The sequence below is a fragment of the Cajanus cajan genome, chromosome 1 (assembly GCF_000230855.2).
Source record: "Cajanus cajan strain Asha chromosome 1, NIPB_CcT2T_4, whole genome shotgun sequence".
Taxonomy (NCBI): domain Eukaryota; kingdom Viridiplantae; phylum Streptophyta; class Magnoliopsida; order Fabales; family Fabaceae; genus Cajanus; species Cajanus cajan.
The window spans coordinates 11,461,188-11,477,198 of NC_138517.1; the positions used below are offsets into that span (position 1 = coordinate 11,461,188).

The 16,011-nt window shown below is 31.3% G+C and overlaps 2 protein-coding genes across 7 annotated transcripts; one reads left to right on the forward strand and one right to left on the reverse strand.

The window, feature by feature from the left end:
- The first annotated feature begins 4,715 nt into the window (after window positions 1-4,715).
- LOC114915516 (FKBP12-interacting protein of 37 kDa) lies at window positions 4,716-8,659 on the forward strand. Of its 2 annotated transcripts, XM_083074945.1 has the most exons (6): window positions 4,716-5,844; window positions 5,931-6,219; window positions 6,347-6,411; window positions 6,507-6,584; window positions 8,223-8,282; window positions 8,522-8,659. In XM_083074945.1, the coding sequence occupies exons 2-6, from the start codon at window positions 6,198-6,200 to the stop codon at window positions 8,528-8,530; spliced, it is 234 nt and encodes a 77-aa protein (XP_082931071.1). In that variant the 5' UTR covers window positions 4,716-5,844; window positions 5,931-6,197; the 3' UTR covers window positions 8,531-8,659. The 2 variants fall into 2 exon arrangements, with proteins under 2 accessions (XP_082931071.1, XP_082931069.1); XM_083074943.1 differs by lacking the exon at window positions 6,347-6,411.
- On the reverse strand, window positions 8,485-15,068 carry LOC114915515 (U-box domain-containing protein 16). Of its 5 annotated transcripts, none has more exons than XR_014433889.1 (4): window positions 13,559-14,197; window positions 12,347-12,421; window positions 12,147-12,227; window positions 8,485-9,264 (listed from the first exon to the last, which is right to left on the reverse strand). XR_014433889.1 is itself a non-coding variant. In XM_083074934.1 (4 exons), the coding sequence occupies exons 1-3, from the start codon at window positions 14,997-14,999 to the stop codon at window positions 11,824-11,826; spliced, it is 561 nt and encodes a 186-aa protein (XP_082931060.1). In that variant the 5' UTR covers window positions 15,000-15,068; the 3' UTR covers window positions 8,485-9,264; window positions 11,765-11,823. The 5 variants fall into 5 exon arrangements, 4 of the variants coding, with proteins under 4 accessions (XP_082931060.1, XP_082931059.1, XP_082931063.1 ...); XM_083074934.1 differs by lacking the exons at window positions 12,147-12,227; window positions 12,347-12,421; window positions 13,559-14,197 and adding exons at window positions 11,765-11,892; window positions 14,410-14,484; window positions 14,583-15,068; XM_083074937.1 differs by lacking the exon at window positions 8,485-9,264 and adding an exon at window positions 14,583-15,067 and having other exon boundaries at window positions 12,146-12,227; window positions 13,559-13,688.
- Between the last annotated feature and the right edge of the window lie 943 nt (window positions 15,069-16,011).

The following is a 16,011-nucleotide window of genomic DNA, read 5'->3' on the forward strand; positions in this document are numbered from 1 at the left end:
TATTAATAATTTTGATATTTTATTTTATTAACAAGGGTTGTTAAATATTTGTTTTAATTATGTAAAATATTTTAGAATATATTATATGATATTTTATTAATGAATAGTATAATATTTTATTAAAGGGAAAGGATTTGTAACTATGGTTAGTATGTTTTAACGAAAGGGTTAAAGGGAGGTTAGTTTTATTAAAAGAGGAGTTTTTTGATTAAACCCTTTTACACCTCTATTTTCATGTATTCACTTCAGAACTCAGAGAACAAGAGTAAGAAGAAAATCATTCTAGAGTCATGCACCCATCGTCTAGAGCTTATCCAGATAAGAGGGAGAGAGAAACCTTGCTTTGAGTGTGAGTTTGTATGTCAGGTAGAGGGATTAGTCCCAATCTTGTGTATGTTGTATGCATGCCTATGTATGAGGAGTCACCCTTAATGCTTATATTTTTCTCCCGGTTCTTGTTACTCCTAATTAATGACATGGATTATTTGAATGTGTGATTAACTTTATGTTCTGGATGATAATTGTATGATTTGAGGTCTTTTTGAGTTCTCATGGGAAACCTTAAGGGGACTTGATGCTATTTTGAGTAAAGATATTGGTTGTAAGTGTAAATTGAATAATATGGAATGTTTATTTCTTTCTATAGGATGCTTTTATCGATTGAGTTGTATGTTTGGGTAATTTGAAATGTTACTCACAAAATTTGTGTTTCTATTGCGTGTTGCTTTTGATACGTCGTTAGGTGCCACTTGGGGCACATCAGGCGTCATTGAGGTCGAGAGCAAAGTTTTCTCTCAAGGTCTCTCACATCAAGTGTGAGATGAATCTCTTAGAGCCTGAAAGCTCTAGGGGTTCTGTAACAGCCCAGCAACCCGCATGTGGATATTGTCCGCTTTGGCCGCAGCCCTCACGGTTTTGCTTCTGGCAATGGCACGCATGCCACCCCAAAACGCGTCCACACAAGGAAGGTATCCACACCCATATATATGGCATGCTTCGTTCTCCTTCCTAACCGATGTGGGACTTCACAATCCACCCCCCTCAAGGGAGTCCAGCGCCCTCGCTGGCACACCGGCCCGGGTCCAGGCTTTGATACCAAATGTAACAGCCCAGCAACCCGCATGTGGATATTGTTCGCTTTGGCCGCAACCCTCATGGTTTTGCTTCTGGCAATGGCACGCATGCCACCCCAAAACGCGTCCACACAAGGAAGGTATCCACACCCATATATATGGCATGCTTCGTTCTCCTTCTTAACCGATGTGGGACTTCACAATCCAAACCGTGAGGGCTGCGGCCAAAGCGGACAATATCCACATGCGGGTTGCTGGGCTGTTACAGGTTCCCTATGATGCTTTCATTGAGCACGAGCTGACTCTTGTTGGGTGTGGACACTCCAGAGGGCTCTCGATGGTGTTCTTGTTGGGCGTAGTCTCGGTCACGTCAAGAACAATTTAAATAAAGACCAATGTGATCCTCTAGAGGACTCATGCTAGGTGTAAGGTGTCAGGTGTGTGTCATTGGGCACTGTCTTGCTTGCGAATCTCCTATTATGCTTTTATTAAGTTTTATGTTGTGATCCTATATTATAATGTTAATGTGATATGAATTGATATCAATTTATTAACATATGAATATGAATAACTTATGTTGTGATCCTATATTATAATGTTAATGTGATATGAATTGATATCAATTTATTAACATATGAATATGAATGAAGGGTAATGTGATATGAGGAGAATGTTAATGTGAGATCATGGAACCATACGAACATAATGCATAGAGTCTATTTGACATGCATCATATGCATAAAATATTTTTAAAGGGTACGATATGGAATACACTAGAAGGGAAGGTCCCTTGTGTAAAAACTTGGGAACCAACCTTAGGGATAACTTGTTTTGGAAGTCCCAATCCTATCCTCGTGAGCATGGGATGTATCTTTCGTGGTAGTTATCCTGACCAAGCCTTGGTAGTATGTCCTTCTAGTGAGAGTGCGTAAACGGTGTGACCTGACATATACTCCTTGACTACTCTAGTATGTTGCTAGTGGCAATGCACAAGAGTGATATTTTACTGGACACGTGCATGACAACATGTCATCTATGCCCATTACATATGCATCATAATCTTACATGTTATTGTTGATTATGATATGAATGAATTAGATATGTTGATAATGTGTAACTATGTATGTTATTTCTTATTGTATGTATTGTTTGTATTTGGCTAACTGGTTTACATTCCTTTATCGCGAGCCAGAGTAAGATCTTTCTCACTCCCTTTTCTTTTGTGTTGTTTTCTTGTGGCTATTATAGGTGATCATCATCATGGTGCTGATGATGTTAGTGATGAGGCTTAGACCTCAAATGTTAGGTTTTGCTCTGATAGGATACATGACACAGGGGAATTAGTCAGGACTAATTAAGATTTCATTCATACTATTTAATTTGAGTAGTTGAATTTTTATTTCCATTGTAATTTGTTATTTTCACTAAGTAGGCTCTGATACCAAATGTAAGAAAATTAAAACCTTAAGATATATAACTTATAATAGCAAAAACATACCTCTTGTAATCACTGCTACCAAACTACTAAATATGCAACCAAGTATTTTAGATATTTAAAAAAATAGAGAACTCTTCTAATCTTAGTCTTTCCTTAAGCTCGTTAGACAATAGAACACCATAGGTCTTTTTATAGGCAAGATCAGGGGCCATGTACCTTATTATTATAATAATCCTCCATTAGTTCCTCCATTAAAAACTAATAAACATACTTATTATGACTCTTAATACTTAATTATTATTCTATAACAACTCTTTATTATCAATTAATTAATTATATTAATAGGATAATTAACTAAACATAAATTTTTATATGAGCCACATAATAATTTTTAACAAGGATTTCATGGCTTATTGATTCCATTCATAGTAGGATTTACGTTACTACTTTGTGATTGATATGTTTTATATGTGATACCTCTATCTAAAGGAATTTGTGAACATTTCTTTTACAGTAAATTTTATTTTCAAACTCTTTCCCATCCTCTTATTTTATATGTTTATGTTAGTATATGGAGTAGAGAGTGTCGCACGTCACATTACATTTATTTAATTGTAGAGATTAGAAAGCAATGCATTATAGCGAAAGGATTTTAGTTGTGCAAGATAATTATGTCTCATGCGAGAGGTATGTGATGTATAAAAGGACTAATAATTAAATAATTAGTGACTAAATTGTAAATGGACTTAATGAAGTAGTTTCTGAAAATAAATTGTTATTTGGTGGGAATAGAATTTTAAGGGGTTATTGTTTGTTGGGTGACATCAATTGTCCCATAGTGGAGGTTTAGGTGGGTTAAGTCATAATCGAGACACATGTGCTTAGAATGCTATGGTTAAGTAGAAAGAGTTGCGTCTTAACTATCAACTATAACTTTTAACCTAATGGTAAGCACTCGATCCAACAATTGGTATCAAAGCTAAGGTTGTCTATTTGATTCTCAATAGGAGCAATTGTTGAGGGAGAGATTGTTTGTCGGGTGACATCAATTGTCCCATGGTAGAGGCTTAGGTGGGTCAAGTCACAGTTGAGACATATGGCATTTGGGTTGCTAGTATTAAGTAGAAAGAGTAACGCCTTGACTATCAAATATAGTTTTTGGCCTAGTGGTTAGCACTCGATCCAACAATAAACTATGGAGAAAAGGGGAGTTAAATAGTGTTGCTAAAAAGTCCCACTTATTGTAGTGTAGTGAAGTAGTAACCGTGATATAGATATAAAAGAGCAGACAAATTAAGTAAAGAATGAACTTAGAGATTTATACTAGTTCATCCCAACCATAAAGACTACGTCTAGTTTTTCATCCAACTAGATCAAATTCCACTATCTCATCAAAGATACAAATATTCTTTCCCAAGTCACTTCTGACTCAACCCTAAGTATTCTTTGAATTGTCTCTTCAAGCAATCTACTATAGTATTCTTTTTCGCACAAAGTTTGTCCAAGCTTCAATAATAAGTATTTTTTTATAGTCAAGTCTCTCCTGCTCAAACCCAATAACTTAGATTTACTAAGATTTACAACGTTGTTTTGTCTTCCTATCAAGACATGATACAATAAATTAAGTACAAAGTCTTTTCACAGATAGAAAAAATGTAATTTTTGCAATTATCGACCTCTTTTTTTTTTTTTTAACTTTAAGTTTCCTTTTATATGGTTTTAGTGAAGATGATAGTTGCAAGTTATTGGGCTTCTCTCTTATGACTTGCTTCTTTTGTCTTCATGATTTGCTCCCTAAGAAGAGAAGTGTTTGTTGGTGTAATAAATGTTTCCACTAAATGTTTTCATTAAATTGTCACTTGTTATTTGATTAAGGAAGTTTTTTATCACCTTTTGACACCAAGTAGGTAGACCATGCATGTGTTAGGATGATGCAGTAATGAAACAAATTTTGATTGCAACTTTTTGTGTTTGTAGAGATTTGTTTATCCTTTTCTAATGCAAAAAATGTATTTCTTTCTTTTTTCTACAACGTTGGTACCAAGGAAACATTTTAAAAATTGATTTGTTAAGGAATTGCTCAAACATAGTTAATATATGGTTTAGAGATTGTAAATAATAAAAGATTTAATGCATATCTCTTTTAATGACTAAGGGTTTGTCTTATCCTCTAACAGAATCATCTTAATGAACATATCATTATATACATGATTCTTCTTATTAATGATTTGCGTCTTAGTGAATGATTTGTTTTTATGTTTGTTATCAACAAAACTTAAGAATAAGGGAGTCTAACATTGTCTTTTCACCTAACAATTATAAATATCCACTAATGTGAAACAAATTCCCCCTCTTTAATGAAAAATATTCTCTTAAATCCTAGCAATCACAAAAAATAAAGAGTGTAGAAGAAGAGTCAAAGGGAGTGAAATCTTAGTTTTCATCTTCTATCAAGAAGATTAATGTGCTTTAAGGTCAAAGGGGATTCCCACTTTGGAGAAAGATACACAATATTCCTTTGTTATGTAAAAATTATGAGTTTCAAATATTTATTGAGTATAAGACAACTTTCATCTTACAAATCTATTTATAAAATATTAGATAACCATTTTTATTATCACTATAAATAATATTAAATATTAGTAAAAGTTTATTTATTATAGTGTTTATGAATGATATTTTCTTTTTCAGTTATGCATAAATCCTAATTATAAAATACAGGGATTTCTTTCTCTCTTTTAGCTGCAAATAAGAATGTTGATTCGTGAAAGTCTTTTCGCTACTAGTATCACACAAGATAAAGAATTAATTTCGAATTGTTGAACCTATATTATAAAGATTTTAGAATCGGAATTATTAAGTTGGATTATGCGGCTTGATTGGCATATAAATGGATTTTATTTCTCCCGTAAGTGTCTTATGAAGTTTCGGTCGTGAAGTTTTATTCTATACATTGTTTCTTCAATAATTGTGAATGAAAACCAACTGTACGTAAACTGTTTAAATCAAGTAGCAAAATTTCAATATTCTATTAAAACACGGTGCACTGCTTTTTTTAAAAGGAAAATACTTGGTATATCGTGTGGAGAGCTTTTATATATTGTAATGTTGAGTTGGTTGAATGTAATTGAAACCAAATAATATGGTCTATTATATTATGAATGACGGTGGTGATGTGAATAGTTCACTCTCAAACTTCTTTTTCCGTCAAACCTTCAGTTTCATTTCACGCACAACACAGTCGTTCGTGAGCCAATTTGCGACGGAAGCATTTCGCAAGAGTTTTTTAAGCTTTCTCTTCTCTATGTTGTTCTTCGATTACTTCCATTTAAGGTGAGTTTTTGATTCATATTCATTTTGATTTCTTATTTTTGCTTTATATAATATTTCATAATAATTTTTTTGTTCAAACGTTTTAGGTGGAACAAATTTTTCAGAGATTACAAAAAAATTTACGCACTATTTTTAATTCCATTTGTTAGTTCGAAAACATTCAGATAGCTGAGCCTAAGCTGTTGGAGTTGAGTATCCTAACAGAGTGGCCCAAAGTTCAGTATATAAGTTCACTTGTACCTTCTTTGTTTCCTAAAAATGTTTACCAGTTCATTGTATAATTCCATAATGAACTTGAGGTTGCAAAATCTGAGATTAAGAAGTGGCATTTTTCATTTCAAAATGAACCTTTTATGTCTGCTGGGACCACTCCAGGTTAGTTTATGCTTATTATTTTGCAAGTAACAGTTGTGTTTTTTATTCATGATATGGTTTTGTTAATAGTTGTTTTCTGTGTTTTAAATATATAGCTAAGCAATTATTTCTTCTTTATACTTTCTAGCACCAAAATTGGTGATTAATTATCTTCAAGATCTGAAATCACCTGAAGAGTCTTTAAGAGAGCAGGTTCAGAATCTAGTTTTTAATTTTTATGCTTCAAATGATCCAATATACGTTGATCATATTTCACTGAGCCATTTCACTTTTCTACTGGTTATCAGCTTGAAAAAGCAAAGAAAAAGGAAGCTGCATTCATTGTCACATTTGCAAAACGAGAACAAGAGATAGCAGAGTTGAAGGTTGGTAACAATATTCTGAACATAAGGTTCTTATTCTTTATACCATGTGTATGTGTTAATTTATTTATTTATTTTGTGTGTACGTATGTCACCAGAGTAGATTCCTATTTTTCCTTTAAAAAATATATATTTTGCTTGAGATGTCCAATGTTTTGTTTGCCGAAATTGCTGCAAAACTTTATATATCCTTGAATCATGAAGGGTTTTGTATCACTTATTGACCTGCAGTTGGAACTTAGAAAGTATTTTTGCACCACTCGAAATTGAATTTCTCTTTTTGAGATTTGAGCTTTGGTTTCATTCTGTTTAGTAGTAAAATGTCTGGTTATCATGGTTGTCAAAATTTAAATGCTACTGTGAGATTGGAATGGTGGAGTGATCTTGATTCCAGCATACTCATTTATGCTTGGATCATATTCAGATATTTTGTTTTGTCGTATAATTGTCATGATCTTACAATCCTACTGAACCCACCGTAGCCATAAAATGCAGATGAATGAGCTGCCAAACATTTTAAAGGACCGTACCAAACCCTGAAGATGACAACTGAAGACTGATGGAGATGAGAAATCCAAATTGTTGTGGCTGCTTGCCTGTTGTGACCTTGGCTGCTAATGAAATCTACAATTAAAGTAGTGTTTGGTCCAATTTTTATTTTTTTATCCTTTCTTACCCTTAAAAGGAAAAAGCTGAGTCAAGGACATTTGGAGAAAATCTCTTGAAAAATTAAGGTGTTTAATTTTTGTAAAGAAAATGGGGAAAAGTAGCTTTAAAAAATAGCCTAATTGATGTAGCTTTTAATAAAAGTTGCATACCCTAACCTCTCTCTCCCTCCCATCCTGAATAAATAATGCAGGTCAATTGTTGTAAGACAATGGAATGGAGCTTTTAAGCTAAAACTACTAAATAACTTATACTTTTTATTTTTAAAGCAACTTTTAAGCCTAAAGAAAGTTAAGGCCAAATGTACCCTAAAATTAGATATATTCTAACTGACAGTGGCTTGCTGACATAAAGATGATGGTAGGCATTATTGAAATCTATGATTATAACCATGATGCCAGACCTTTCTGCAAGACTAAAACTGTTGTATCTCTTGCTTTGTGGGTCTTCTTTTTTAGCAATGGTTGGAGGGGACTCGGGAGAGCTGAGGGAAATATCCTCACTCAATAAAAAACACAGTACACTCTACTTTCTTTTTCGCCAAGATATTAGACAATGAGCCACATAACCAATTATTATACCAAGTACAGAATTCCTATTTTGTATAATGGTTTATAAGCATGTTGTGATTTTAAAGGTATTTTGCATATTGTTGCAAAATATTCTTTAGGTGTATCTATTTTCTTTTTCTGTAATCTGTATTATGAATTCATGATTTACTGGTCAACTCCTCCCATCCAATTTTTGGTAGGATGCATAAGTATGACAACCCTGATGATCTAAATGTACTTCAGTATCACATGTAATGAATATTGCAATTTTTGATGTTGAAAGTATTCTTATAAAAACATTTAGAAGCTGGTAATGGTATTGATATATCAACTTAATGCTTTGGAGTTTACTTTGTCCTTATGCTTTCAAATCAATCGTCTATAGTGTATTCCTTCCTCTAACTACATTAATCTAAATGTTCAGGATCCTTGTCGCCCTGGAGTCAAGGATGCTGTGAGAGTATGCATTGAAGCTGGCATTAAGGTAATATATAATTATATGTTTGATGAATATAGTTTTGATATTGATTAAATAGCTCTAGTTCCAGCTACTAACTTAATTTTTTCTCATTTCTTATGTCTCATTCCTCTTGCATATATTTTTTCTTTCCCTTTTTTTTTTAGCATTTCTCTCTATCTATATTTCATTCCAGTTTTTATATGGAGAAAATTATTTCACACTTGCATTAAAGAAACAAACTCTTCATTCAATGGAAAGTGCAGGGACATTGAGAGTTCTGTTGCTGTATTTGAATGCGTTCCCAAGAGAACTTTGGAGTGTTTCAACTCATTGATGACCTTTGTCTCATTGTGATGCGGTTGGTGATGTGGTTGAATTTTTTGCTTTGATGATTGATGAAGGTCTTGTGCCGGATGAAGTAACCATATGAACAACACTGAAGGCGGTGTCAGTGTCTGCTTCAGCAAGCTTCATGAGTTCCCAGTTACTGCGTTGTTATGCATTAAAGTCTGGACTTGGAGGAGAAGCTGCAGTTGCATTCCTTAGAGACTTGGATTATATGTCATTCACTTCTCTTTCAGGGCGGCAAAGTGGAGATAGTGCAAAATCATTCCTTAGAGAAGAATGCATTTATAAGGTAAGCAAACATTGTATACATGTGTTATGTTTGATTAAATCATCTTAGTAGCGCCTCATAAGATTTTCTATTGTGAATTGGTTACACACTTTCTTGTATTTCCTTTTTAGCATATAGCCCCTTGTTTAAGTGATTTTATGCCATTGTGTAGCTTGAAGTTGAGGCTCATTTAATTTGTTGTTTGTTGATAAAATAGGAAAAATCAGAGAGGGATAGGAAAATTGAAGAGTGGCTTCCAAATGGTGGTACTCAGCTTTCCACAATGTTACTGCCATGGTTGGAGCTCGTGTTCTTGGTCTTCCCTATGCTGTGTCAGAGCTTGGATGGTATATTTAAAACCCAAAATGCATCGAAGCTTCAACTTATTTCCTATAAGATAAAATAATGTTATTTTTAAACATACTTTTATGCCATTGTGTTATAAGCAAGAAAAATATTGCATACTGCATTCTAAATTCTAAAATATCTTTTATTTTCAAATAATAATATAAATAGATCATACTAGCATAGTGCACTATACGAGAAACTAGGTGTAATGTGTTTCTTAGGAAAGAGAGGTATAACAGCTTAATGTCTTTCAAATAATTTAGGAGAATTGCCATAAGGATTAAAGAGGCAGGGTATTGTGTGCAATTTAAATAAACTGCATGGATTAAAGAGGTAGGGTATTGTGTGCAATTTAAATAAATTACATGGAATGTGAGTGTAATTTGTTCTGATATTAAAGAATAAGACCAAAATCAGTTATGTTTACCAATTTTAGTAGAAATTTTTAGCTTTAGTTATCCTTTTATCTGATATAGTTACATGAACTTTAGTTTTTAGTTTTTATAATTAAAAATAATTTATTTTAGTGTACCTTCTTTTTATAGTTTCATAAATTTTATACCCTATACAAATAGAAGACAAAGATTAAAAAAGAACAATGCATAAAGACTAAATTGAACATTTTTAACTAAAAGTAAAGTTTATGATATTATAGAGGTAAAAGAAATTGATTAAACCAAGTTTTTATTTAGTAGCAAAGCTCCTCTAAGCTAGCAAATGGAAGCAACATTTGTTAAGTATTTGATGATTTAAGAACCCAATGCCCTCTTCTACAGGGGTCCTAGTGTAACTATACTGATCCTCTCATGGATCATCACCTTGTACACACTATGGCAAAAGGTTCTGAACTTTGTGTTCTTCCTTAACTTGTGATCAATTTTGCTGAGCAATAAAACCAATAATGAGTTTTGCCAACACAAAATAACTAACTTGGAAAGGTAATTTTAACATACACACAAACATAAAGAATAAAGAATGAACAATTGTGCTAAGATTCTGCAATTGAAAGAGATTAAAGGGAAAGATACTGAGTATTTGTGGTTTGCCGTTTCATCATAATTGTATATCAAAAAATGTGAGGCAGATAAAAAAAATGCAATTTTGTGATGGTTTAAAACTGCCAAAAATGTTAAATCAAGAAAAACTTAGATGAACTTTGTGGCGGTTTAAAGTCATCAGAAACTGTATACATTAAAATGCATTTTGTAGTGATTTAAACCGCCACAAAGTAATTGAATTTTCTAACGTCTATCCTTTACAAAATATATGCCGCAAACCATTTTTTTAGTTTTCTCACATTTTCTGTCAAACTACACAACATAATTTTTTTATTTACTTATAGTTAAATATTATTTTTTTGAGAATAGAAAAGTTCAGTCATAAGAGATTGCAAAACTAGGAAGCATATAACATGGGTTTTTTGCGTTCACTTTTTGGGTTTTGGTTTCAGAAACTATTTCAAATTGAAACAAGCATAGTGATGACCAAGCTAATTGAAACAAGCAGAGTGATGACCAAGCTAAAGTAAATTCAATTAAGCTCGAATGCTGAATATGGCAATAGAATTGCATAGCACTGCACACTAGCAAACTGTATATGATTACCAGAAAAAAAAAAATTAAGGCGATAAAATGCTTTTGGTTCTTCCAAATATCTCAAAAATTTGTTATTAGTTCTTATAAAAAAATTAATAGATTTTTAGTTGCTACACTTACCAAAAGTGATGTGGCTTTATGTTAAAATGTAGGGACTAAAAACGTATTAAAGGGAACTTAAACCGAATCACAAAATATTTTGATATTTTGTCACTAATCAATACCTTTTTTGTAGTGTAGGATCACTTATTTTAGTAAATTCTACTTATAATTATAATAATATTTATGTGTTTTGTATGCTTCTTGTCCAAATATAATTACATAAAGATACATTAAAGTAATAACTTTTAACATTATAAAAAAAATCAAGACAACATCTAACTATAAGTCTAGCATTTATATTTAATGTTATCGATTCCATCTACACTGTACTTGATTTCCAAAAGCTAAGAACTGTATTTGATGGTTACTTGCTTAAAAAACTCTACTTAACCCACCAAAGCTTCACATACATTTAGGTGGTTCTATGTGGTAGGTGTTGATTCCCATTAAAGAACCTTGCTCAAGCTATAAAAAAATTTCAAAGAAGTCAAGAATATGAAATCAATTATCATGCTTCATTTCCTCAATCTTATCTTGAAGTTGAAACTTGGGATCTATTATTTCCATCAGGCTTTTAGATGAAAATAAATTTGATACTCATGTATGTGATTGATTGGACAACAATCACAACATTAACCAAATTGACTAGTAAGAACAATAGGACCTATTTTTAATCAATTGTAGCAGTATTTACATCAAAACATGATGCAATAGCATATCAATATAATTATATAAGCACTACACAGAAATGGATTCATGGCATGCATATATTTACTGTGTGTGTACACTAGAAGGAAAAGGAAGGGAGTTAGACAATTAGTAATTGAAGGGAATTTGTTTTGCACCTAGGGATAAATATAAATATAGGGAAACTCAGATACTGTATAGGGTCAGATTTTGATACTCATTTGTAATGACTGATTTCTTGGTTGAAGGGATCCATTTCCTTGGCAGAGATGAATTGTTTTCTCTTTTCTCTCACTGTTCTTACTATTTCTTTTGGGCTATGTCATAACAGACATGGATAAATCACAGGCTTTAATGACAGAATTAAAATCAGCATGCATTACAAAAGTAGACACACAATTTTGAGCACTACTCAGCCTAAATCGAATTATGCAGACTTGCAAAAAAGATCAAAAACAACACAAGTGATGCTTTTGTATGTTAAACTTCTTTTACAAAATACAAGTTTGATAACAAGAAATACACAACATAAAAGCTCACCAAATCCTTGAGAGAAGAAACACATTGAAAATCTTCATCCTTTAGAGGTCGAGAAATCCACACCAAAGCAGCATATTGTTTCTACACAATTTTAAGATTGTAAGTTAGGATGTATGCATAGATAAAATAATGGATGAATCAAAGCTGCAAACCATGAACAGAGAAATAAAAGTAACCAGTTAGGAATCAAAATGCAAGACCTGCTTCTCTGCTTCACCTTCTCGCATTAGGTTCCAGCCATCACTACCAACAAGTTTAAGATTTTTTACCCTAACCTACATGAACACATGATTATGAATTTAGTCATCGTGAAATAAATAAACATAGAAACATCACCAATTCAGCTACAACTTTACCAATTTATTCAAACTAAACACAACAAGGAAAAGTAGTTCTCCAACAGTTTCCCTTTCACAGAGGATTTCTCTTTTACTTGCAAATGTTCCAACTCACTGAATGCCCATTCCATCCTCATTCTCCCCTATTTATTTAACTAAGAGTGAATTATATCCTTAACATGTTTGATGTTTCATTACATGAGAGTCCTTTCATGTTGAAGCATTAAAGTCTAATGTAACCAAAGCTACAAAGGCAGTAATCTGTAGAAGGAAGTCCAGTAGAACCGCCAAAGCTATAGAAAAGAAAATCCACTTTGAGTTAAGAAATTGTAAAATCACTTTCTGATAAGCATGCCGTGTATTTAATGCCAAAAGTTAACAAATTAACTTTGTTACGTATTTAAGTCTCATGACTTGTTGCAAGAAATGAATATTTAAGCCAAAATCCTGTTCTTGCTAATTAAGAAGGGAAGGAAATTACGTTTCCATGAATTTGGGGAAAAAAACATTCATTTTGTAACTTCTTTAATCATTTTTTCACCTAAACCAATATCTGCATGGAACCCCTTCCAAGACTTAGGTAGTCACAATTTTTGGTGTTATTACAATCAGTGACAAATTTTGATTTAATGACATAGTGTCTGTTTCTTTTAGGAGAGACAAATAAAAAAAATGAAAATGAGCTTCTTCATAAACATAAACTAAATTATACACCGTTACAAATAAAATTTTGGAAAAATAAATAAAAGAGAGTTTTTACAAATTATAATACACACATATATATAAACTAATTTTACCTTATGAAGAAGTTCATTTCATTTTTTTCTCATTTTTTTTCTCTTAAAAATATTTTTGGAGATGTTTTGTCTAAATAGACCCATATTACTATGCATTTAAGGAAGACAAAAGAAATGAAAGGAAGTACCACTACTGTGCCTTAGTATTCTTAAAAGACTACTTATACTTGACCATTACAGAAAATCAATTTTAATTGTATAGTTGTATAGGTATGTGATAATGAATTAAATGATCTGAAAATAATATAAGGGAGAAAAGGTTATCAATATAACATACCATGCAACATTGAAGAGACACTGTCCTGTTCGTAGTAATCATACACCATAAGTTTCTCCTCCTTTGAATAGTAATATGCTCGTAGTGCAGCTACATTGTCGTGCCTAATCCTCCCAACCATCTCCATCTGCTGTTCAAACTCATTAAATTTCTGATAAGCATTAAATACACGGCATGCTGGCATAGAAACAAATGATCCTACAACAAATGCTAGAATTTCTGATAAGCTGGCCAGTGTTATTGAAGGTCCAACTTCACCCATTGCATTGCATATTTTTTCTTCAATTGGTAAACCTAATAGTGTATTTGGATAGAGAATTTAAATGGAGTAATTTATTTATTTGAAAATTTTCAAATTTTTTGAGGTGAAATACCTTGTTTGGATGGAGAATTTATAAGGAATTTAAAATTCAAGCATTTGTGAAATTTCTTAAAATAGTATAATTTTAAATTATTCCAAAAAAGTGAAAATTTGAAATTCCTCATTTTTTTTTCTTATTTCACTTATAAATTTTATCTTATCTCTTATCTCTTCATATTTTTAATTATTGAATATTTAAAAATATTTTTAAAATTATTAAATATTATCTAATATTAATTTTTAAAATTATTAAATATTTAAAAATTAGTTAATATTTATTTTTATAAAATTTAATTTAAAAATCTTAATATATAAATATATTTTTAAAATTAATTTTAACATGATAAAATCAAATTATCATATTCAACTCAATAATTTAAAATTTAAAAATTTAAATTAACTTATCTAAACAAAATATTTTAATAATAATAAAAATTAAAATCAAAATAATTTAAATATCAAGAATTTAAAATTTCTTGAATTTATAAAATTCTCCGTCCAAAATACATAATAACGGTTGCCGTTTCACAACATCTCCAATTATGCACATGTTATCAACACCAACCTGATCATAAAATGAAAATACAATAAAAGAAAAGAAAGTCAAATCTTACAACACTGGCAACATAGATCTTCGTATTTATACAGAAAGCAACAACTTACACAAGAAATCTGTTCGGCTCCGACAAACGGTATGGATTCAGAGCACTGTTTCCGCAAGAGGATAACGAGTTCCTGAACGTCATCGTTTAGGTGGAGTTCTTGGAGAGGGAAAACATCGAGGAGCGTGGAAAGTTCTCCGGTGAGCCCGTGGAAGGTGTCGGCGACTGTTTCGATTTGCACGAGCAGATTGAACTTGCTTCTTCCATTGGAGCAATCTTCAATTAGCGTTTTGATCTTGTGGAGAACGATGTACATTTTCTCGAGGCGCAGAGGATGAGAAAGTAAGGGAACAAAACGGAGTTGGAATTGGAAACGCAAATCAGGTCCTCGAAAACGACGCCAAGAAGCTGCGTTTTGCGGATGGTAGAGGAGGAAGTGCGGTTGAGGAGGAAGTTGGCGGTGTTGGTGAGGGAACATATCTGATCCGTGAGTTGAAGCAGAGACATTATTTGAAGAGCGATGCTACAGAAGCCGAAAAATGTTCCGAATCACTGTCTGAATTATTAAAATATTATAAAAAAGTCAGAATTATTAAAATATTATTATTTTATAATAAGTTTATAATAAAATAATTGTTTAATCTAATATTTTATTATTTAAATTAATTTTATAATTATTGGGACGATATTTCATCTTCATCTTTTGGGACGATGAAGTATTTTCCTATTTTCCTATTATAATACGTGTGGTATTATCTTAAAAATTTAAAACAATTAATATATAAAATAAATTTATTTATTGATATATAATTATATAAATAATTTTACATAATATAATGTTTTATTACCATAAAAAAAATTTAATAAGAAGACTAAATGAAAATTACACTTCTTTTTAGATTTCTTGCAATTTATAATAAAAATAAATGTCATTCTGCTATTACATTTAGTTAATATTAACATAACTAAAACATATATCAGAATTAATAAATAATTAAATTGAATAATGTCATATCTTTCAATAATGAATTTCAATTCTTTATACAATACATCATCCATAATTTCTTTGACTTTAAAAAATTACAAAAATAAATAATACAATGTCATGTATCAATATGAGATATTTAAAATTTCATGTAATTTATTGTTTTATGAAAGAAATAACTATAACCTAAACAATAGAGATATTTTATTTTGCATGAAAGTTGTCAATATAACAGGTATTAATTAATTTTGCATTTTCAAGTGTCTTAATATTGAGAAAAATATGAGTTTTAGAATTGATTTAAATGAAGAAATGTTAAAATGATATTTTTATATCTATTAAATTGACACATATAAAATATTTTCACAACCATATTATTATATTACCTTTCTAATTTTTTAGATAACACTTATTTTTTTTTACCATTTTTCAAATTTTAGTTAATACAAAAGAGTTGAACACTAAAAAAAAAATTTGATATTAAAAACATAACTTTTAAAAACTA

Excerpts from the sequence above, each read along its gene's own strand:
- LOC114915516 (XM_083074943.1), top strand. The coding sequence starts at position 6,103 with ATGTTTACCAGTTCATTGTATAATTCCATAATGAACTTGAGGTTGCAA. Across the intron at positions 6,220-6,506 it reads GTCTGCTGGGACCACTCCAG|CTTGAAAAAGCAAAGAAAAA; the intron begins GTTAGTTTATGC and ends ACTGGTTATCAG. Across the intron at positions 6,585-8,222 it reads AAGAGATAGCAGAGTTGAAG|GATCCTTGTCGCCCTGGAGT; the intron begins GTTGGTAACAAT and ends CTAAATGTTCAG.
- LOC114915515 (XM_083074934.1), bottom strand. The coding sequence starts at position 14,999 with ATGTTCCCTCACCAACACCGCCAACTTCCTCCTCAACCGCACTTCCTC. Across the intron at positions 14,485-14,582 it reads GAGCCGAACAGATTTCTTGT|GTTGGTGTTGATAACATGTG; the intron begins GTAAGTTGTTGC and ends TTTTATGATCAG. Across the intron at positions 11,893-14,409 it reads TATGTATTTTGGACGGAGAA|AAGAGAAAACAATTCATCTC; the intron begins TTTTATAAATTC and ends ACAGTGAGAGAA.